Source organism: Zonotrichia albicollis, chromosome 3 (assembly GCF_047830755.1).
Source record: "Zonotrichia albicollis isolate bZonAlb1 chromosome 3, bZonAlb1.hap1, whole genome shotgun sequence".
NCBI classification, from domain to species: domain Eukaryota; kingdom Metazoa; phylum Chordata; class Aves; order Passeriformes; family Passerellidae; genus Zonotrichia; species Zonotrichia albicollis.
The window spans coordinates 107,836,205-107,860,722 of NC_133821.1; the positions used below are offsets into that span (position 1 = coordinate 107,836,205).

Here is a 24,518-nt window from a genome sequence, read left to right on the forward strand (position 1 = left end):
TTCTTCTTTTTCTTGAATTCCAGCTTCTAGGTCCCTATCAATAACCTCAGCAACAAAGACGGCCAGAAAGGAGCCATTCTTAAGGCTGCATAGTACAATAGATATGCTTTAGGTGGAATCAAGTTGACTGGATTTTAAGAGGAAAGTCAGAGTAGAGGAAAGAAAGACTAGCAAGGAAAATGGAGAGAAAGAACAGTCCAGACATTTCATTTGTTCTCCAGGAGATCTTTTTTCATATCATTCTATTACAAATATTTTCCTAGTGCAATAATACATTGCATAAACCTATCTCTACCAATCCCAAAATAGCCTTTTAAATATCTTTTTCCTTAAGTAAAATTTAAAGTAATGAAGTTGAATAGTAAAAAATTTCTCCATGGTGTACATCAACAGGCATTTTAATATTTGAAAGCAATCTGCCTCTGGCTTTTTGGTCCCTACTTCACTTACAGCATTAACTAATGACCTATTAACACAGAAAACACTGCCTTAACATTATCTCAAAATATTTAATTCTGTTTAGATTTCAATTTAAAATATTCCATGGGCACTTAGTCTGCTTAAAAGAAATAAATGTAGAAAACTTTTTTTTAGCCTCCTTGAGAGAGAAAATCAGTTTATATATTCAGCATATATGTAATCATTCCAATTATGGTCACACATATTCTGTCTTTCTGAAGAACTTCTACATACTGAGGACAAAACAGAATCTTTACAACATTATTAAAATATATTTGCTAACAACAAATATGTTTGCAAGATACTGAGTAGCTAAATACGATGCTGAAGTAGTACAAATTGCAACCAAATAAAAAACACAGTAAATATCTCACTCAGATCAGCAGAAGAAAAACCCAACTCCACAGCAGATACCAAAATGTGTTAAAATCACAGAAGACTTCCACCTGATTTGCGTCCACTTGCAACTTGTGAGATACACTGTGCTAAGAATCAAGCTGCCATGAGAATATACAGCATATTATTTAGGGACAATCCAAACTGTGAACTTAGTAAGCAGCAAACAAAGTTGGTCCAGGCAATTTTTCCAGTCTTAATTATTGAGAAATTAAAAACCAGTTGGCCCCTTGCTGCAGAAGCTGATCTCCCAGTAAAAGTATCCTGCAGAGCAAATCAACTATTCCATGCCCAAAGTATGGGAGATAAAAGTTTTGCGTGAAGAACTGTCCTCAGGAAGTCATAAAGGGAGGCCAGGTATACAAACAGGAAGGTCATTCACACCAATGGCATAATTTTGATCAGTGATGCTCCTGTGCATTCAGATGCACAGATTGGCAGGGATATATCAATATTTGCATGAATGCTTGTTCCAGTGAAAATATGGCACTCCAGTCATTTGGGCCAGCAACATACTTTGAATTTTGGCTCAGACCTGTTCAGAGGTACTAAGATGAGCCAAGAGTACAGGAATGGAGTGGATACAGGCTAATAATTACATTCAAAATGTCTAAAATGGCTTATAAATTACATACTTTACACTACTGATAGCTTAGATGTTCCTGAATAGTCTGACCTTAGGGAACAGTGATTTTAGACTGAAGAGAAGGGCAATTTTGAGGGGCTTGAATGTAGCCTAATATCAATCTATGTCAGTAGAGACTTCCTTTTCAATCCCATAGCAACAAAAAAAACCATAAAAAATTAACATTTTCACTTGGATGCTGCAATGGCACAGACATTTAAATACAGTTAGTTGGATGCCTAAAGTAAGAGGATTTAGAAACAAAAGAAACAATAAAATGAGAAGCTGAGCACAAGCAAATGGGGAAACATGTGGAACCACAGAACTCAGAGAAGACCTGTTTTTTGTAACTGGCCAGCAAAGTTATCAAGAAGCTGCCTATTTTGTGTATATTACATTACAAGACACTCGGCCAGAGTCTGTTAGTTTCCTTTACATAATCTGACAATAAGTCATGTATCCTACATGACTGGAATGCTCTGGAGCCTTTCTGCCTCTTCAGGTCTAATTATTGATGTAACAAGGCCGTCATTGAGAATGAGTCTTACTGAAAACTTGCGTAAATGCAGAGTCAGTGAGAAAAATGGTATTAAAATCTCAGAGAATGTTGCTTTCAGCTCCATCATGGCAGGCACTATTTAACACAAGATTTGTTTGCTCCCAAAGGTCAGTGAGCCAATCCTGGTCACAGTCATAGAGTCATACTGTGCCCTCCATCCAACCCCCCTTCCCCATCCCCCCAAAAAAGAAAAAAACCCCACCCACTGTAAAGCCAGGAAGTAACAAGTACTGGTCAATTGTAAGAAAAGTTCAAATTAAGTAGCTTTCTACCTGTTTGGTGTTCTACCCCTGAATTTAATCTGCTGATTCATTCAATTTTGTGCATAAATGTCAATATACTTTCTTTGGGTTAAACTTCTGGGTGCATCGGGGTTCATTGACTCTCAGACAGTTCCATGCACAGAGAATCCATGCAATGAGGCTCTTTTTGGAAAACAAGTGGGAGAACAGAACCTTACATGTTTTGTTTAGAGGCACTATGCTTAGCATGGTAAATACTGCTAATTGGCTGGGAGATTAAATGGTAAAAAAAATCAGACTTGTGAAATCTGCTTTCCCAGCTTAGTAACAATAATGGTCTAAATGAATCAGGTCAGGAGCAGAAGAACTGTTCCCCAAACAAATGCTAGGAAACTCCCTGTGCTGGTAGCATAAGCTAAAACTAAAAACTGACAATTGTTTAATACACTCCAGATCAAAACTTCACGATTAGGTCTGAAAGCTGACAGCAGTCCCTCTAGGTTCAGCTGACAATAGAAACTAATGTGACTGAACTTTTTTTTCCCCTAAAACTATAGCTTGTGTCAAAAAGTGAAATATATACTTGAGGGGAGGAGTTATGGTGGGGGGCAATATACTGTCAAGGAATGTTCTTAATTTCAACCAGCTGCGTAGATAAGCCTTCTCAGAACTGGACCCTTTTCAGCCAGACACTACAGCTATAGGAACAGCCCTGGCTGTCTTCACAAACTATTTCAGATCACATATTAAATGGTGTGCTGCAAGGTAGAATGTTGGGTTAAGATATCTCTGTCTAACCTCTGGATTAGGACAGTCTAGGCATCTTCCTCTCATACAAACTGCATTCCCTGACCTCAATTCCTATCTCACTGTCTTTGTGGCAGATTTACAATAGTTTATTCAATTTGCCCCCTCTAGTAGCACATGGAAAACACATTCCCAGCCGTGCCTTAATTCAGCATCCTCCAACAAAATTTAAGGAATGGAGTGTGAAAGGAAAACATTTGATATGTTGACCTATACTATTAGGAAATTTAAAGCTACGTAGCATAAGAATATCATGGTAAGCATTACAGGAAAATTCAGAAAAGGCCAAGGAAAGGACCAACTGGCCTGTCCTAGAGACTTGCCAATGTCAGATTCTTCTCTCTTCACAATAAACAGCTTCAGGTACAAGCACTGTCAAAGAACATATGGAGGTCATATTTCATACCCTCCTAGTGATGATTGCAAGGATGATTCCACCACAAGGGATTCTGTCCATCAGCAGTGATGTACACACAGGAGATGGAACAATTCTTGTCAGAATATATACATGCCTTCTGTACAGGGCATGGTGACAGGGCTGGGGAGGCATGTGCTTCCCAGGCAGGTAACCTGTGCTCCACAGAGTGATGGGGTGACCCCAAAGCGGGGCAGCTGTAAAATGCCTGGCAGGGAGCTCACACACACAGCCAGACACTGACTGATAAAGGATCCACCCTGTGTTCAGGCAGATTCCTTCAAGGAATAACAGAATCCATGTAATTCCTACTTAAGAAAGATAAGCCAACGACAAGGCTTGAAAAAGAGAATTCAAGTGATATTTTACCTTTTCACCTTTCTCTCCTTTGTGGCCTGGCAAACCAGCTACTCCCGGTAATCCTGCTTCTCCCTGATTTTAAAAGAAATAAAAAAAGTCAACAAAGCAGATCTAAAATATATTTGGTTAGGTTTCCTGTCTTTGTCACAAATGCCTAACAAAGCAAATGACTCAATAAATATAGTGCAACACCCAGGAGAAGTATTAAAAGAAAACAAATATTGTGTAGAATATAATTCATTATCAAGTGAAAACATTTACACTAAATATAATACCTAAATATAATTCTCAGTTTTACCATGGTACTTTTTTGGGTGTATATTCAAACAATTAAACCTTACTGAAGTCTCTAATTTTACTTTACTTTTTGGATTTAACTACATTCAAAATGTACTGGTTCTTAACTGGGAAATACAATGTAAATATGGTACAATCCTACAAATAAGTAAGATATTCTCATGACTGCAAAGAAAACCAAACCCAACTGCTTTTATATCAGGTTTAAACATCATGATGCATTAAAAAGCAACAGGAAAACTTTATACTTTATTTGGAAAGCAGTAGCATCTCTGTGTAGATTCTTGCTGCATCCCTGGAAGTGTGTATATTTTGCTGGCATGAGCAGTCACTGGTGATGAAGTCGTAGCCAGTAACCTCTCCTCACGTGAGCACTAAAAAAAAAAACAAAAAAAGATTTTCTGGTTTTTGGCCCACTCTGGTTAACAGGTAAATACTATGCAACCTTCTGTTCTATCTTCTGTTCTAATACTCCTGTACAAACCATACATGGAAAGAGAAAACAACTTACAAAGAGAGAAAAAAGCTGTAAAAAAATCAATTCTAGATATTTAGATCCTTCTGTTCTAAAATTGATGCCAGTTAAAAGTGATATGACTGTCCCATTTCTTTCTTCCAAAAGACAGAGGAATAAAGAGGAATAAAGTCTCACAAAATCAGAAGTAGTGAAACAGAAAATGTCCATGAGGAGAAATAAAAAAAATAGTACTGCATAGTCTCATCCTGTCCTCTGCCCTGCCCCTAAGTGCAAAATATAAGAGTGCAAAGGAAAACGTTTTTATTTCCTTGTAGTAAAGTACTTCTGGTATAGATAGTTTGGAAACAAACAAAAAAGCCCTGCATCCAAGATTTACCTGTCTGTGACTCCTGAGCCAACCTGAAGAGCTACTTCAGGACAAGTCAACAGAACCTGCTAAACTTCAGTAAGTCTCATTAAGATGTAATGAAGTTTTTTCCGAGCCTTCTGTCAGAGAAATTCCCACAGGATTTACTGCTTAGCATAGAAATTTATATCCAAGTATAAATTCTTTCCCTTAAATTACTGAAAATGTGGCTGTTATAATGGGTAAGGAAGTTGTGAAAAAAATAAGTCAGAAAATGTAATGCTAGTTTTAATATGAAAGTCATTAACAAGTAGTCCGCCTTTTCTTACATCTTAAACATACATATGAGACTATAAGATGTACAAATAAAAATGATGGTGCTTTTAGCTGCATAGAGGAATGAATATTTATGTGTTATTGACAAAGCCTATTGTTGAGCTTTTTGTCTTCATATATTATTATGGTTTGTTTTGTTCTTGCTTTTTTTGCTATTGTGTCAATAAATTGTATTTCCAAGCACTAAGGAGAACATACAGGAATTTCATTAATTCCACTTTTTCATAAGCTTATACATTCAAGAGAAAGTCTGCATTACCATCAAGACTATATTTAGAAATATGTTTGAACTATTAATCATTGTTTAAAATTGAAATTTGCCCCCTGAAATTAGACCATGCTTCTTTCATGCTTCTGAACTCCAAGCAGTCTGTGCTCTTCTGTTCTTGGGCAGATTTCTCTCTCCCATCCAGGCACACCTTCTCCTATCTCTTTGTGCATGTAATTAATCAGTCCTCCTACATGCTCAGGGCTTTTCTTGCTGTCTCTACCTTGGTGGTGATGGCACTGTCCACTGCCTCAGAGGAGCCTGATCTTACAGACTACTCATGACTAGCAGGCCAATAATTTAACACATTTTTTTGTGAGGGTTTTTTTGTTTGTTTTTTTGTTTTTTCTTTGTTTTTGCTTTTTTTTTTTGGCGGGGGGGTGTTCTGTTTTGGCTTTTTTTTGTTTCGGTTTGGGTTTTTTGTTTGCTTTTTTTTTTATGGGCTAGATTGAGCAAAATAATTACATCTACAACTTCAAGTTACGGTTCTACTGTCTTCCAGTTTACACTGATTCTTGTCTATCAAAACAAGAGGGAAAAGTGAACTCTTTAAACTAAATCAATGTTTTCCCTCATGTTAAACAATATATACACTTCAGCATGTGCATTCTAAAGAAGAAAATATTTCACAGAATCATCAAAGTTGGAAGAGACCTGAAGGATGAAGTCCAACCATCAACCTACCACTACAACTTTCCAGTTATTAAAGACCCATTCCTCCATTTCAGTATATTAAAATAAAGAAAACTCAACACCACCCTGTTTTCCTTCTCTTCCACAGTCATGCAGACTCTGTCATGGGCTTTGCTTATTTTATCTGTAAAGCTTTACAAGATGCAACTGTTACTGAAATGGCCTCTGTTATTGGAAACCATTCTCAAGCCATCACAGTGATTTGTTTCCCACACTGTGAGGCTTCTTCAGTTACTAATTAGAAATTAATCAATGTTAAGGAATGCATTTAAAAGGCACAAACAGCACCTAGTGCCTTTTGTTGATGTTCTACTGTACCATTTACTTAGGCAGCAAAAAACTATGTACCATGACTCCAGATATGGAATTCATTTTTAGGAGGTAAATAATTTAATCATTCACCTGTGTTGAAAATTTTTTACAGCTCTTTAGCAGGAAACAATAATGCAATTTCTTTTGTATTAACATTTGGATTTTAACAGATAACTTACCAAGTCTGCAGATATTTCACAACATGTATCTTCTACTGCAAGTTGTGAATTACAATAAACTGCTATGTGGTGAAGTTCAATCTATTAAGGAATACAAAAGAGATTAATATGAGGTGTAAAAAATATGTGTCATGGCATGCTTTTTCTTATCCTGAGGTAGTGAACTTTCTCTTTGAAACACTACATATTTCTGAAATGCTAGAAAAAGACAAATCCAAAACAATTACACAGCTCCTCATTTAAGGAACAAATTATGCAGTCTATTACTTTGATGTAAATCACATTTTAGATTTCATTTATTTTAATTTAAGTTGCATCCATTTGTATTGGTTTGCTATATTACATAAGAAGTTTAGCCTTGCAGACATCCTCTACAAACCTTTTCAGGAAAGGTAATTTTCCTCTGCAAGAAACTAAAATAAAGGTTTGATAAACTCTCTATCACATGCATCCATTGCTTTGGACAGACCTTTTCCTGGACATTGCCACTAAATCACCTGAAGAGCAAAAATCAAAAATTCTTTATGCACAGCTTTTGTTTCAGAGACTTTGGGTAGATTAGAAAGACGAGAAGCAAGTAAAATTCTAACTAGATATTCTTGTCATCATATTCCTCTTTTTGCATCAGTTTTATATCCTTTTAATCTCCCTCTTGCACTTGGTATTGAGAAAAGTGACCATTGATATAGGATCTGCTCCGCTGCCTTCATCAGCTTTAAGCCCACAATGTTTTCCTGCAAATGTGGAAACCCCAATTGACAACTTCCACTCAGAATTATCCAGCTCATACCATGCAACCAGCAGAAAAAACCTGCTTTTTCTGCTGCATGCTATTTGGAAATGAGGACACAGAGCACACATTTCAAATAATGTTGAACTCAAGTCCGAGAAAATGAAACAAAGCATGAGCTTGGCTCCATGAAATAAGAGATCTGAGTCCTGGCCAAAGAGCTTAGTGCCCCACAAGAATGACTCCTCCTGCAATGTTAGCTTGCAGTTAAAATGTGCTGTTTTCCTCTGGAGCCCTACAGAGTACATAACATTGCTGAAGCTTTCTGATAGTCACTATAAACCCCAAGGAAGATGCTTTAAACCTGGTAGCTGCATGTCACTGTGCTTAAACTGATATTTCCTGAAGATTTCAAATTACTTGCTGTGCTTTCAAATTACTTTCCTCCCTTCATGAGGAAACAGAAGAGAGCATTCCCAGGACAAAAAATACCCCAGAATATCATGGGGTTTCCTTGGGTAATTCTTGCACCAAAGGCTGCAGGAAACACACCTCTGGCCACTTCCTAATCCCTCTCTTTTGGAGAAGGGAGAGACAACTTTGAACAATGGGCCCCTATTTCTACATAGCTGAATTACTCTAGAAGACCTCAATATAGAGGTAATCCTTAATTATTTTGAGTCTCCCCTTTATCAAAGACAGACAAAGTGCAACAGATGACTGATACAAACCTATAAATAAATCTTACTAAAAATGAAAGAAAATAATTAGGACTGCAAGTTACCTTTAAACATAGAAACACTATATCTGTGGTAATTAGGTGGCTCTTTCTCCAAATGAAATACAGAAAAACAGACTCCTTAAACCAGGACTGAGTTCTATGCAGTTACTTTGGCGACAGCTTTGTCTTAGCAGATGCTACATAATTGAATAATGTTTAGAGAAAAACACTTAAGGACTTCAAATTAAGAATACACACTCAAAAATAATGACTGGGTTTGAACATTTTATCTATGTGATTCTATACAACTGTGTTAGTAAAAGCGTGGCTGAAACATTACTTCAAGTTAACTGTTTGTCCTTTCACACTACTCACATCTACAGGCTTATCATCCGCAGCACGAGAAGCAATCAGTGTCCTTCCCTGCAAGTCAATGGTGAATTTTTCATCAGTCTGCTTTCTCTCAATTAAATTACAATCCAAATAGAGGGAAATGATCCCTGACTGCACGCTAATACCAAGCTTATGCCACTGCCGATCAAACAATGGATAAATTTCTCGACTCTTAAAAGTGTAGTGCAGTATATTTCCCTGAGAGGATTTGGTCATATACTCCACCACCTTTTTTGTACCATCCAGGAGGACAGAGATCTGAAAGCAAGACAAAATAAGATAAGTGGTTATTTAAAAGTTATACGAAAGAAGCACATATATAAACCATATATAACAAAAATATTTCAACTACATATACTGGGCAAGAATTATGTTATGAAGCATTCTTGGATGTAACTTGGTAAATACATATCAGCTATAAATCAAAACACACATTTATTTTATTTTGCAGTCTAAACTGAATAGATTTTGCTAAATTTCTGTCATTCCTGCAACAAATTATCAATTATTTCAGAGCAGTCTGTCTATTTCACATAAACTTTAGCTAAATCCATTAATGAAACATCCATTATTACGTGTGCCATATTACATGTGGGACAAAAGAAAGTTTTTGAAGGAATAAATCAAAGATGACTCTAACCTCAGGTGTGTCATACTGATTTAAAACTTGCCATATATACCAACGCTCTTTCTTGGTATTTCGCCGTACACGGAACGCAGCAACCAGAGAGTATTCTTCAGGAAGCCCATTTGGAAATACCTGCCTGGAACAGGAGGGAGGAAAAAGATCTCTTGTTATTCTTATACAAACAAACACTGCTTAAAAGGAATGAACAGAAATAATACCTGGCAAAAACAAGAAGCCAAACACTTGCTCCCACTCATATAAATTCACAGGCCTCAGCATTCAGAAGTGTTTCTTCTCAAAAGCACCATTCAGTCTTTTTATAAGAATGACTGAAAGTTTTTAAATTCATTTTCGTTCTAAATTTTTTAGCATCTCTGATTAATATAAATAGGAGTTTAAAAAGAAATGATGCAAAGTGAATATTCCACATGAAAGTATTTTAAAATACTTATTTTTCCAGTTTATTGCTTGGGATACTTAGATAAGTTTTGTAGAGGATTTGTGGAATAATCCCCATCCTTGGAGACTTTCAAAACACAGCTGGACAGGGCTCATAATAACCTGCTCTAACTTTCAAGTTGGTCCTGCTTTGAGCAGGGATTTGATCCAGTGACCTCCACGGGCAATGACTCGGACATCTTGAGCATCAGAACAGTTGGACTTTTAGCAAGCTTGAAAACAAATAAGGAATGTGTTTCAGAACAAATTATTTAGTGTTTGATTTTGTTATTACTTTCTCGCCTAAAATGCATCAATGTCTCAAAAAAGTCTGACCTATATCACAGAATGCACCTCAAGACCACTTCCATGAACTCTTTGAAAAGTCTGCATTTCACAAAAAATGAAATCTGTACCTCAACTCTGCAGACTTTGGTAACCATTAAATATACACTAATCCTCTACTAAATAAATTAGGATGGTACAATCAAATTATTTAATTTGAAGCTTCTGCATTTCAAATTACTTCTTTTTTAAGACAGAGGTAAGAAAATTAAAACCACAGATCTGTACACAACACAGGAGTAGCAAAAGCATTCACGTTGCTGTTTGCAATCAGCTAGCCATGGTGCAAAAAGCATTCCCTGGATCAGAGTTCAGGAAACCTGTGGACCCCCCTACGCAGCAGAAAAATTTCCTCCATTTTATTTCCCACAATCACATGAAGCAAATGATTTAATTCTAAAAAAATACTGATGGGATTACAATTATAGAGCAATGTGCTATAAAGCTTTTCTTAAAAACAAAACAAAATAAAACAAAGAATAAAGGTGGGGGCAAAGAAAGAGCAAAGCACTACAGCTGATGAAACAATAGCCCCAAAACCCTCCTAGACATTGTTGTACTTAGTTGCTCAGGAAAAATGCCTCCTGTGCAGAGAAGCCTGCTCTAAATCCTGTCAAAGAGCTTCTTTAAGGACTAGCACCTATTTAAGTTTCTCATGTGGGAATCACACTTCTTTGGCTTATTTCCCACAGCTGATTCCTGTTTTATCCTCGGATCAAATTGGCTGCTGTCCCACATTGTTAGTGGACCCATATGCTGTTATACAGCTTTAGACGTTGGAATGTCAAAAGGCAAGGCAAAAGAGAATAGGCTTGGCTGTACTTAGACCTAGATTTCATACTTTGTATTTCAAATATAGCATAAAGAACATGTTTCGTGATTTATAAAAAAAATACCTTCACCATGCATGAGTGTGTGACTGCAGAACAATAAACTATCTGGACATGGGATCAGCCCTATGATTTCCTGCACCCCAGGCAGGCTAAGGAGATGGTATCTCAGGTTTACAGCTGTAAGCTAGACAGGATATCTGGCATCTGATGTGGATGGGAGCATCTGATTAGCACTCCAAAATCAATTAACTTTCCCAGCTAAGTTCCATATTGGGGACACTGGGGAATTCACATTTATGGACAAAGGACAGACAGCTGTGGAAAAGAAATGATCAGAACTCTTCATCAAATGAAAAGAGGAGAACCATGATTGCTACTGTAGGTCTGGAAGACAAGCAGAAGCAGTCTTTGGGCAAGGTGGCACTATCTTCTGTACTTCCACACCCACCCTCCACTCCACTGCTTTTCACTGCTTGCCTTCCTAACGCTTTCACAGCCATCTAGATGTATGACAGTATTAAGTCTTCTAAAATTGTGTTTCTTTCAGAATTTTCTCAAATAAGTTTGGTTGTGTGAGTACACATGATATAAATTTACCTTCCTTAACTGTTTACCAAACGATTCAGGAAACAAAAGAAGAGCTAAGGTATGGGCCAGTGTTACAAAAACCAGCAGGAGCTCACTCTAACTTCCCTTACCTTTGAGCTGACAAAGAAAACTGTATTGAGAGAAGTGAGAAAAGCAGACAACATCAAATTAATTCCTAAGGACATGAACAATTTCAGTGAAGTCAACTAAAGAGTCAAGATTGGTCCAATACAGAATTGGACCAAGGATAAATTCAGTTTCACAAAATAACTTAGGTAGGAAAGTACTTCTGGACGTCAATGGATTTAACCCGGGGCTTAAAGGGGGGACAACCTGAAAATTATATCAGGTTACTGTAAGTCCTGTCCTGCTGAGTTTTGGAAGTATATAGAATGGAAATTATTCCAAAACTCTTTGGGAAACTCGTTCCGCTGTCTGGCCAACAAAGAGCACAGATTTAATATACAACCACCATATACCAGAGATTTAACTTTACAGAAGCAGTATATTTATTCTGAGAAGAGTTATCATTGGTGCCTATATGAAGACTCCTTGGTGACCAAAAAGTCATTAACAGATGCTTTAAAGTATACACTTCACAGTCAACCCTTCTAGCTCGATGGTGAACATGAAAAGGAACAAAATTTAGGGATGAAATATGCAGAAAACCTGTCTGCTGTCTGCTACCATACACAATTTCCCCTACGCTCTTCCTCCCTAATTGGCGTCAAGTGACTGTAACAGAAAATAAAAGCATGCATTGAGCACTGAAGTGACTTAGGTACAGATGATTAATAAGATACTTCAGTGATATTTAAGTATTATCACCATGGCATCTTCTACTTTGTAAAATCAGTTAAAAATCCTCAAAATTGGGCAAAGTATGTACATGTTTTAAAGAACAAATATAATGATATTTGATGAGAAAAATAAAAGAACAAACAGAAAAATGAACCTCATGCTGGAATAATAAAACCTCATGCTGGAACATGAGAAAAGCCAAACCAAAATTTCATGGAATACTGAATTTGAAATTCAGAAGTTTGAATGTTTACTGTACCGTTGCACCTGCTTACATCTACAAACATTTAAAACCTGAGAAAATTTATGAGGTATTTTATACAGGGTGAAAACAATAAAGGAATGGCATCAAACATTAATAAAAAAAATCAAAAGCAAGTTGTTCCTCAACCCAAAAATCCCACAACCCAATATCCACAACCCAAAAAGTACTCCAACACAGAGTATTTAACCTTTGCACATGGCACAGTATAAAAACAATAAGAAAAGAAGAGACAAAAAGGGTGAAGGAAACCTACACCAAGCTCACCTCAAAATCTACAGATGTACACACAGTACAAAGAAAGAACATGAACTAAGGGTAATAAATCATGGTGTCTACACCAAAAGCAGTAAGAGAGATGACAGGTTTTAAGCGAGTTATAATGTTACAGAAATATGGGTAGCAACTGTTAAGTGTGCAAATTTATCTGTAAGGACAAGACAAAAGAACTTAGAAATTAACACAGACAAGCAGATGAGGATATCCTTGACATCTGATCTCTCAACCAGATGCCTTTTTGGACAACAGTGTCTGAACAAAATTACATCATCAGACTTGGGAGCAAAAAAATTGAGGTCTCCATGAAAAGCAAATATCCTTTTCAGTGGGACAACAATTAAGCTCTCCTATTTTTGTTTAATTTCCTTACCAAACAAGACATCCTTCCCAGATAACTGCTCAAACTTTTAAGTATATTAAAAAGGTTCCCTCTTCTTCTTCTGCACTCAAACACTCATGTCTGCTGTGGTTTGTGTTGAATTCAATGCTGTCCAAGCTTACTATGTGTGATTGAAGCACAGTCAATGGCTTAGGCTCCTCTAGGGACATGGGCAATGTTCTGGCATCTCTGCACACATCTTTGAGTCACAATGGAACTTGGGTGGGAGTTACATGCCTGTCTGCTTAAGCCATGGTGCTTCTAAGCATGCCTGGAATTTATGCCCAGACGCCAGGGGAAATCAGTTGTCCAAAATTATTCATTTTAGGTGCCACTAGGGCTTGGGTGGTGCTTGAGAGTGGGAAATTCGAATTATTCTCAGACTCAGGTGCTCAGAGTCTGATTAAATTATACTTTAGGTGGAATTTCAGTAGTTTGATTCTCTCCCTCTGTCCATATTATCAGTAGTATATAATAAAAAATTCAATGTGATGAATGGAGCACTGTTTTCTCAAAGCAAAGCACACCCTTGGTGGAAACTACTGAAAACAATAGCAGGAATTGAAGAACATGAACTGAATACAGAGGTTTGAATTTACACCACCCTGGGCTGCTGGACTGAGATGTACTGCAAATTACAGAAGCCTCAGCTGGTAAAGTTGAGAAGACCATCAATAGCCAGCAGGAACATTCCCAACAGTACAAGGTTTTGGATTGTACAGAGATATGTTACAAATCCATACATTCAGGTCTTTCTTAATGTTTCAGGGGTTGAAACACGAGGCAGATGCAGCCAGAATGGTAACAAACACACATGTTCTTGCAACAACTCTGAGCCACTCTATCAAAGCACATGTATACACAGAATTGCAAAGGCTTTTGCTGCACTCCCCTCCTTTATACTGCATCAAATGTAGCCATAATTTTTCCTAAAAGCAGCTGTATACTATGACTGTACATTATGAGGTTACCAGAAGAACAGTTATAGGAATGCTGCGTGAACATTACCACTGCATTTGTTCATACCTTCCACTGTTTATAAAGGTTAAGTATAGAATGATTTTTGGCAAAATATTTTATTTATTAATTTGTTTCCTCAAAAGTTCTGAAGTGCAGATACCAGCTGGAACTCCTAGTGCTAGCATACTAAAAGAAGTAATTATGAATGAATTAACTGTGTATTCACTGTGCTATAAACAGTTTTAGTTCTATCTTTGTAATACAGCATTGAGTTACCCATATCAAATTTAGTAAGGCAATCCTTTATTTACCTTTTGTTTTTATTTTTAAAAAAAGCACTAATGGAAAAGCAGCATCTATTTTTGAATCTTATGAACTCCAATTGTTCCATATCGAATGAGAATACACTACAGTATATGATAAACTTCCGTATTTACAAGTATCAATGAAGCCTCCAGCTTGCTGTATATCTTCTAAGAAGAGAAAGATGAGCCAACTTGCATTTCCTGAGAGTGAAGTGAGAGATGTTTTGAGTTTATGGCAAGACATATCTTTTCCAGCTGACATATACCATTACCTGGTATATGTCACTTGTAACATGACAATGTTACAATAATTTGGTGACCAGAGCTCAAGGAGTTGGTTTAAAAAACTTTTCTGCATTGGGTAATGATTTATTTCATATTTCATTGATGGAGACACTGAAGTGTTAACTTTTAATGTTTGCACAGGGCTTAAACTCAGACCTGTTATGAAAAAAAAAGTAAAGCTCAGGTGGACCAAATACAGAAGTCTCCACATTATTATTAATATTTCTACAACAAATTGCTATATTTTTGATTCTCAGATTTTTTACCTAACTTGATTGGTAGAAAAGGAGAACAGGAATCAACTAACTAGAACAATTTACCAAACTCATCCTAGAAAATGCATTTCAAATTCTTTTCAAATAAAAGCTAAGAACAGCTGTCTTTTCTGTCAGAATAAGAAATAATTTCCTTCCCATCCATCTTCCTCAAATCACTTTAAGATGCACTATATAGTTTCATGTTACATTAGGCCTCAAGTTGTTTTCATACGACACATTATATGATGCAACTCAAGGGAAACTATTCAGACAGCTTAAGAGTTATTAATTACTTAGGGAGAGCTCGACCCACTCATGAAATGTACTGCTGAAAGCAAAGCTGCATATTATCTGAACATTGAGAAGGGAGATTTACCTAATATTTCATGTACTTTGGCACGTCTCTGCTTTCATTTACAGAACAGGTAACAACCTTAATGTACAGGTTGTTCAGGAATTTTCTGGAGTGAAAGTCAATTGTATTGATATCAAAATTTTAAAGAGCATTTGAAAAAACATTGGTTTTAAAGAGTCACAGAAATACCAAAATGGTTATGCCTGTGATTTTACCCTAGGGTTTCCAGCATTATCCTGAATCCTTATTTACAGGAATTATTGGTAAACTCCTGGCCCTAAAGAAGTCAAAGGCCAGTCTTCCTCTGATTTTAAAGACGTCAGACTAACTGTCTGCTTTCCAATTTAAGCCTTTTTCTCTGTATTTTAAGTTTTCTGGAAAAAAAAATCAGCAGTAATAAGAACAAGACAATTAAAAGCAGTAATATATAATAATAACGGATATTGAAAATACAACACTTTTTCTTCTCTTTTTCCCTAAGTAGAATTCTGCTGAATTTTGATTAAGTTTTTAGAAATTTCAAGTCAACAAAGAATTTTGGAGTTTTATGTTGTGGAAGGCAGCTTTCAGCAATTTGATGAAGTTACACACTTGCTGGTTTGAGCAGCATGGGGCAGAGGGATATCAGAAAGTGTTGTTCAATTCCATGACTCAGGGTGGAGAGGAGATCTTTTCCCCTGTGTGAAAAAAACTAGAGATCCATTCTTTCTTTGTTCCCCATCTCTCAATTTGTTTGTTCTCTGGTCATCTAAGCAAAAGAAACACTCTGAACACAAGATCTCTGTTCAGCCTAAGTCACAGCAACATCCATCTACACTAAAAATATAAAAATAACCAAGAGAAAATAATCTGTTTTGAACTCCAGACATTTTCTGTTGGGAATTATGGTCCTCCTAGATATAGGAAGACCTCATTCTGCTTTCCCTTTAGTACTGACGTGTAGAACTTTACACACGCGCGTCCCATCCCCAGTTTTGTCATAGGTTTCTACTTCTGTGATTCCCTGTAGGGACTGAAACCAGCCTGCACTCATGAAAACCTGGTCTTGTTGTGCAGCATGAAGATCCCAGAAAGCTTCAGTGCTTTTCCTTACTCAGAACCACACTAGTAAACTGATTGACCCTGTAGAAAAATTTCCTTAGGGACTGACATTCCTCACAAGGAACACAGTAAAAAAAAAAAAAAACCAAACTAAATTTTCCTCTTTGGAGATTATGGCAGAATCCAGAGAAGTGTGGTGATGTGTCCTTTTCTTCAGTGGGTTTGTGACTGTCTCCAAAGATAGTCTTTGTTAAAAATTTAAAGCTAAAATGTGCTAAAGAAAATGGCAGAGATTTAAATTGTCTTCAGCTCATTCAAGACTCGCATCAATATTTTTTGCCTTAAGAGATTATGCAAAAATGTTACTTTTCTGTCCTAAATATCCTAAAATCAAACTGTGGATGGCAACCATCAGGAGAAGAGGACAAGAACTTAAATAGTTTCAGAGGAACTCTGGATATTTCTTTCAACATCCACCCCTATATTTATTTTGACATTTTAGGAGCTGTTTTCTAACTCACATGGTCCTTCTGGTTAGCTACCAGAAATGGAACAAACACAACAGGTCTAGTTATTAGAGTAGTCTGTTATTTGTCAGACTCTGAAGTCAATGAGATATTAAGTTCTTATGCTAAATATGATTATCTACAGTGGAATGAAATTATTCAGCTGATCAAGAAACCTTCTGATGATGTTAATGAAAAAAATTATGGTAACCTATGGCAGGCAACTGACAGAGAAAATTGCTCTGCATGCATTTTTATATGCTTCCTACCCTATTGTAGGAAGCAAGACCTATTGTACAGTATTCAATATTTGTTCATTTAAGTGCTTGCTGTTGCCTGGAAAAGTAAAGAAAATTCAAACTACAATAGACAATTTGTCTGCTGGAGGCCATGAAGATCGAGATAAAACGCATGCCATATTATGGAAAGGAGGGGTGACATCAGGAATCACTTAGCTTATATATCCATACAACCTTCCCTGTAGGAGGAAGAAATCTAAGCACCCACTTGTCCAGATACCTAGAGACACTAACTGATTGCACAATGGTCTCTTTAGTTTGGTACAGAGGAGGGTGACTCAGCTTCAGCAGAGCTCCATGCTGAGAGACTCACACCCTTTTACTTCTCACGCCGGGGTTTTGGAAGGCACCTTGTGTGTTTCTGCATGACATCATGCTACCCAACCTAAAAACATTATTTCCATAGAACACTCAATTTCTTCCTGTTTAGTCTCCCCTCATCCCCATCCCAAACTTCGGGTAGCTTTTTACAATGAACCAATGGAACAAGTACTAGCGAAGTGAACTGCTGATTACACTTGGAACAGGCTCTCCCTTTCCTTCCCGGGTTCATTCTGCCAAGTCCTAGACAACCCTGGCTGATGGTAAAGGGCAAACTATCCCACAGGCCAGAGTCCTTCTCATGAAAATGCTGAGCACTCACAGTGCTAACAGCATGGCCGGCAGTGGAAAGGGAGAGCCAGGACTGCTGTCTGGAGTGCAGCTGCACCAAACTAAGAGGTGCTTTTTTTTGCTAACCCCAAATAATTGTCTGGATAACTAGCCTCCTCCTCTTCAGCATGCAGGACTGCCTATAAATAAACAAACTCATTCCTGGCTAAAGTTGCAAGCAGGCTGTGCTAAGAAGTGCATGAGAAAAACAGCACATGCAAGACCAAAGGCACTAGAGCCTACAACTCTGTTACAAATTGGTATATCTACCTGCCTTGGTTCCAGTTGATCTCCCCAAAAAAGAAGGTGTAAGTAGTGAATATTGAGTTACCAACAGAAGAGATCTGATCCGAGTAAGAAAGAAGGTTAATGACACCAGATAGCAGGGTCAGACCCGAAAAAGTAGCTGTCAGCTGCAAGAGTGAAGCTACAGAGAGAACATGCTTTTGCTTTAACACCCCCTACACACAGCATGACTAGTCTATGCATATTTAAGCCTGGTGTTCTGCTTACACTTAAAAGGATAATTAGATAAATAAGGTGCTCTTTTACAGTATATAAAAACTGTGAACATTCACAAATTTTCAGTGAACGAGTATGGAAAAGAAATTATCAAAAACCACATCAGAAGACTTGCTAGCATTTTCAGAAACTGGAAATTATTTTTATTAAGTCTCAGGACTTAGACTGTATAATTAATGTCCAGTTTAAAACAGCAAAACAAAAAAATCCCCAAAAACAAAGAGTATATACAACTTAGCCTGCAACTCTCACAATTTCTCTAATAATGAGATTTTTTTAAGTTACAGATTAAATGGGGTTAAAAATAAACGCAGTTTAAAAATACCCACATTGCTATCTGCTGAGTCATAACTATATTTAACAGGATGGACCAAAGACCATCCCCAGTGATGGGCCCTTGCTAACCCTGTTACTGTCAGATCCAGCCGGGGAGTGTCCAGGTATTCCCTTTAAAATGCTAGGAGAGAAACAAAAACCAAAGCTTATAAAGAGAGCTGGGGCCTTGCATCTGACTCAAGACAGAGGTGTTGAGAGGATGCCTCAAGTAGTGATACAGATAAGTCACGAAACATTTTATTTAGGTGAATTCTACGCTTCACATCAAACTTGAAAGAACGCTGAATATGACCGGGAGCCCTTCTCAGACTGAGGAATTAGGCTAGGTGCCTTATATCCAAGCAAGGAAGCTTAATATAGTAGGAATTCACAAACTTTGCTCCAAACAGTGAGGAAAGCTCACTGCTCCACAGCAGAAATGAACTGTGCATTAAACCAATGCATCATCTACAGCAACTTGAGGTTAAATCATCCATGTAATTTTCATGCAAAATAACAGAAACAGAATGAGCCATTATCATCTCTTTCAACAGAGATGAGATTAGAGTCTGTACTGCTGATGAAAATTCTAAGAACACTATATTATGTAGTGTATATATCAGACTAGTAGACAAAAAAGTAAAAAAAGTTATAACAGTAAAGAAAATATTTCTATTATCACCAATATTTTTCATTAAATAAAATTGTAACATTTAAGCATGCAATGAGATGAAAAAAATATTTTGCAAGTATTAAAAAGGAAGTATTTGGTTCTCTCATTACCCCATTACAAAACCTGCATTTTGATGAATTCACTCTTACCCTATAATTTACATGGTTGACAATGAAATTACATACCCAATATCATGGGAAACTACATTCCTGAGGAAGAGAAACTATTTACAAAATAGTTTACAATACAATCACAGAACCCCAGAATGGCTGACGTTGGAAGGAACTTCTGGAGATCATCTGTTCCAAGGCCCCTGCTCTCACAGGATCACCTAGAGCCAGCTGGGTAGGAGTAAACACTCACTTGTGTGGTAGAACAAAATCAGCACAAGCTTTTTGATGAGATGACACTTAAACTTAATTGTGATTAAATAAGTTAGGGTTTTGGAAGAAATATATTCTTAGGCATAATATGAATTCATATGAGTATTTCTAACATTTTTAGGGAGAAAAAAAGAAGCAAGGGTATGTTATTACTCTTTGATCATTCAAGAACTCTAATTGGTTAATGAGTCATGACTTTCCTTCCATGAAATCATTTCAGCTATCTTGAATCACGAAGTGTTTTTTCAGTCCTCCTAACACTTTCACAATAAACCAATCTCAAGCTTATGTAATTTCCTGGTAGCATAGCATATCTTCACATACTAACAGTAATGCAATTATTTATCACTTTCTAAATTTAAAAAAAGTTCTCTAGAAAGAAAAATAGACTATTAAAAAAAGAAATTATTTCAAAGTTTTACTCCTTTTTGTCTTAACAGATATCTGATGGCATTTCCTTTTCAGACATTCAAGCAATCATATACAGCCTCATTACTAAAGTATTGCTAGAACTTGCATTTTATAATTAGTCCTTTTCTAACACATTTTCTTCCAATGCTTATATTCATATGATTATCTTATTAGTTACTGTCCTTATCATATATTGCTCACAGTTCATATTAGAATATAATGCCATAAGCTAAGCATTCTAATTGTTAGCAAATTATTATTACAGGAGATATTTTTAAAAGTCAAACAAACTACTGCAATAGAAGATTCACATCCCAAATCCTCCTGTTTCCAAATACCACTTTTACCCATAAAATAAGTGAGCATTATCTACTAATTCTGCACAAGTCACTGCTAGATGCCCATCCTGAGCAAGAGCAAAAATTTCACGCTGCAATTGCACATGCTGCACTTCAAAGTGCATCTACCACAGAGGGTCCTCAGTGCAAGAATTGGGCTGGAATGACACTTCTTCCCCTCAAGCCTTGGGAATCAGTTCTCGTTATTGTATACACTCCTGGTGAATACTACTACATTTTTTGTTTATTTCATAGAGTAATTTAAACTGGCAGTCACCTAGCATTGTGAACTGCTCCTGTAATAGCCAGATCCAGTAACAGGAAAAAAAGGTGTGTAGAGTCATGGCCTATCAATAATGTTATTTGTGTTGTTACTTCTCAGGAGTGGTGCAAAGCAACCCTCACGTGCTTTAACCAATGGATATTTTTGGGATATGCATTCAAAAGTATTTGAGTAAATCAGTATTGCTCACCATAGATCATGAGCACACAAATTTCTTACCAAACTCTCACAGAATCATACACTCAAAGAATTGTTAAGGCTGGAAAAGACCTTCAAGCTCATCAAGTCCAACCTAGCACCACCACCATGTCCACAATAAATCATGTTCTCAAGTGCCATAGCCATTTGCCTTTATACACTTCCAAGGATCGGGACTTCACCACATCCTGGGCAGTCTGTTTCAACGCTTTACAGAACTTTCAGTGAAAAAAAAATTCCGCACATCTAATCTAAGCATCTAACATCTAACTCTCAGCAGAGTTCACAAAGAAAACTGAGTAAAAGAGGGAAATTGAAGTTGATCAAGAGCTTCAACATTAACATTTTTAATATAGGTGTATCAATAATTAGTAGTCTAATCCCTAAAATGAAAGATACATGAATTTTCCTATGAAAATTAGAAGCACAATGCCATATTAGAAACAATAATCAATAAGTTATTCAAAGCCTAAACTGTCATGCCCAATCCCAGAGTATTTTTAGGAATTTTTTTTAATAGAATTTTGAGATACTGGAACTAGTCACACTGACTAAATCCAAAAATAACATGATCTCTTGCATGTGGTTCTGTTAATATACCAATAACTGTACATCTTGTTTCTATAGATTACAGATTGTTTCTCGAGTTGAAGTTTATTAAATCATTCCAAGTTTTGAAATGAGTTTGCGGCATGACAAATATGCACTTGAGACAGGCAAGACTGCAATCAGCAAACTCTCAATGCTTAGGACTGAACTCAAATTGATACCCAGACTTCTAGATGAAAAACCCAGAACATGGACTGTACTGTCCATTCAAAATCCAAGAAGTATTTTAAAAAATTGTTAATTTATCTCCATAAACAAAAAAAATACTTCATAGAATGATGATAAAAACTGCAAAGAGCAAACCACATAGAAATGCTAGAGGCCAAAAATCTTTCAGGACCAAATGAAAATAAATTAAAATCAGGGTAATGAAAAAAACACCAGGCAGTTTCACTGTGAGACAGACCATGAACTATTTTTAGATATAAAACCTAAAAACTCAGAGGCAAGATGGGGGAAGGGTATGATATCTCTATGACATGTTTAAACAAAAAGCCCCAGTATAAACACAGATATAGCAGTACAAACGTATTTTTCTAGGTGGAACTTTAGTTAAGAGAAGAAATGCCTGACAGCATAGCTAAAGCAAACTAGATTACACAGCATTAAATCATAAAAGCCAGGAAAAGAAAGATCTGATTTATTACAGGGTTGTTTGTTGTTTCGGTTTTTTTCCTCCGCCTGCTGATAAATTACTTTTGAAGCATGTGGCACCATTGCTTCAGCTAGAAAAATTATATGCATTTTAAAAAGACACTTGAATCCTCTCAGCTCAATCAGCAAAACTGATAAATGATCATTCAGTCTCTATATACAACATAATGGGGCTACAGTGCATCCTCAGCTGCGTGCATTATGCCCAGCACATATCATTGAATTCTGTGTGGTTGCTTATTGCAAGGCTGCAGATACCCACAGCTATTCTGGTTTTCCAGAAAACTTCATCTGTACTGATTCTGCAACCATGCTTTTGTTCTAAGACTATCAAACGCAGACCTTATTAAAGACTTAGATCTGCATCCTCCTTGTACTCGTTTCTAACAGATTTTTCTTTAAAAAAGGTGGCCAATACAAACCAAGAAAACATTGCAAAGATTTTAAAAATCAGCATGTTTGGCAGGGAGTAAGAGGCATGTAAACTTTTCTGAAAGTTCCCCACACTCTGGAATCACTTAAGGCTCCTTCAGTCAATGTACTGGTAAATTGAACAACCTTCTTCAGAATTTGTGTCCAAGTTTTTGAACAAGGGTCATTGAGAAGCATCTAGATGAATTTCTCCTGCTGAATCTAGAAATCAAATAACACAACAACTTTGTCTTGCAATTGCAGTAAAATCCATGTTTTAGAAAACTGAAACATAGTTTTGGCATGCATTTCAGATGAAAATAGAAAGGAATTCCCTACAGGAATACATAGCAAAAGTGAAATTGCAGATGCCGCTCTTTCAATCGGAACACTGGGATTGTTTTCCACAGGGCAGGTTAAACCATTAAAAACTCAAGGTAGAGTTTCAGGGTTTGTTTTAGCTAAAGGCAGTGCTGCTGGGGCTGGGGGCAGCCTATCCTGCTCCTTCCCCACTCTGGCTGCTCAGATGGCACAGCCACGAGGATCAGCCGCCAGCTGAACAGAGAGGCTGATGCTGACGTGGAGGAAGTGAGAGGAGGCTGAGAGATGGAGATGGGTGCTGTGAAAGCAAGCTCCTAATTTTATTCTCTTCCAAATAATATTTCTGGCTTTGTTTATTTGGTTTTGTTTATGGCCTGCCATGAGGCTCATGGGATTCCACACAAACACTGCTTGTCTCCTGCACACTCTGGCTGTGGAGCAGTGCCCTTAAAGCACACACCTCACAAAAGCCTCTTCCCTTTATTTGCAAGTGCTTTACAGCAAGAACATCACTAGGAAATAAAAGGATGAACACTGCTTCATACAACAATGTTTTACCAGTTCAGCTGGTGTGACACTGCTCCACTAAGTGTTCCACTCTCAGGGGAACACACTACAGATCAAAGAATTCTAAGCTGTTACAGTCAGTAGCTTGATTTAAAAAGATTTTCTAACTCTCTGTTCCCTCACAGTGTGCTTTTAATGTAAGTGCTATACATTTTTAAATGTACTCTTCCCCTCTGGCACCTCGGTCTTTGCCTTTGTTTTCCCAATTCTTTCTGCATAGTAAACTACATGTTATATTGTAGGATGATTCAAACTAATATGGACATCAAAATCCTTTAATACCTGAATGTTTAATTTTATAAAAATTGCCATATTTCTTGTACATTTTCAGGTAGAAACGAGCCCCCAAATGAAGAAAGACATTGACAGGTGATTATTCTTTAAAAGAAGCATTGGTCTGTCATTTTACATGGCAAGAAGCCCCATTTTTCTACTTAGCTGTGAAATGAAATAATTGGTATTTACAAGGTGGGTATAACACCAATTTAATCTTTCAACAGTAATCACTGTATTTTCCTTCTTTTTAATTTCTGAAATAGAGTAAGTGTTGAAGTTTCTGGAAATAAACACAAAATACACTATTTCAGGATAAAAGAAATTTTGAATCACTACAGTTTCTGATCCACTGCTTTAAAAGACCTGAAGAAACATCAGAAATTGTACTACATTCAGGCTCCCACACTCAGGAAGCAAATTCCAAAGGCAAGGCCTTTTTCTTGAAAATACCCTGCAACTAAAATACCAGACATTTCAGTCTTAGCATTGCTGGCTCCAACTGCTCAAATGACCTCAGATAAATGTGTGATATAGTAAAGGAGAGGTGTTTGCTTGCATAACCATCTAATATTTTAATAGACCAAAGGTTAGCAGTATTTTGTGTGAGCATAGATAAAAGCTGGTTTGAATAATTGTAGCTGCTGTCTCAAAACTGGGATAATACCTCATTGCCATTTTCAGTCACACTTTAAAAGTCTTCAATGAATTGTTTTGGAAATCAGTGATTAT

The 24,518-nt window shown here is 36.9% G+C and overlaps 1 protein-coding gene across 5 annotated transcripts in view; it reads right to left on the bottom strand.

The window, feature by feature from the left end:
* Nucleotides 1-24,518, bottom strand: part of COL19A1 (collagen type XIX alpha 1 chain) — a 185,041-nt gene that overhangs the window by 141,549 nt on the left and 18,974 nt on the right. For all 5 annotated transcript variants that reach the window (XM_074538452.1, XM_074538449.1, XM_074538450.1 and 2 more), the window contains 5 exons: nucleotides 9,257-9,380; nucleotides 8,599-8,874; nucleotides 6,773-6,853; nucleotides 4,409-4,534; nucleotides 3,873-3,935 (listed from right to left, as the gene is read on the bottom strand). In XM_074538452.1, coding sequence (XP_074394553.1) covers nucleotides 3,873-3,935; nucleotides 4,409-4,534; nucleotides 6,773-6,853; nucleotides 8,599-8,874; nucleotides 9,257-9,380 — 670 coding nt within the window. The remainder of the gene's footprint in view (nucleotides 1-3,872; nucleotides 3,936-4,408; nucleotides 4,535-6,772; nucleotides 6,854-8,598; nucleotides 8,875-9,256; nucleotides 9,381-24,518) is intronic.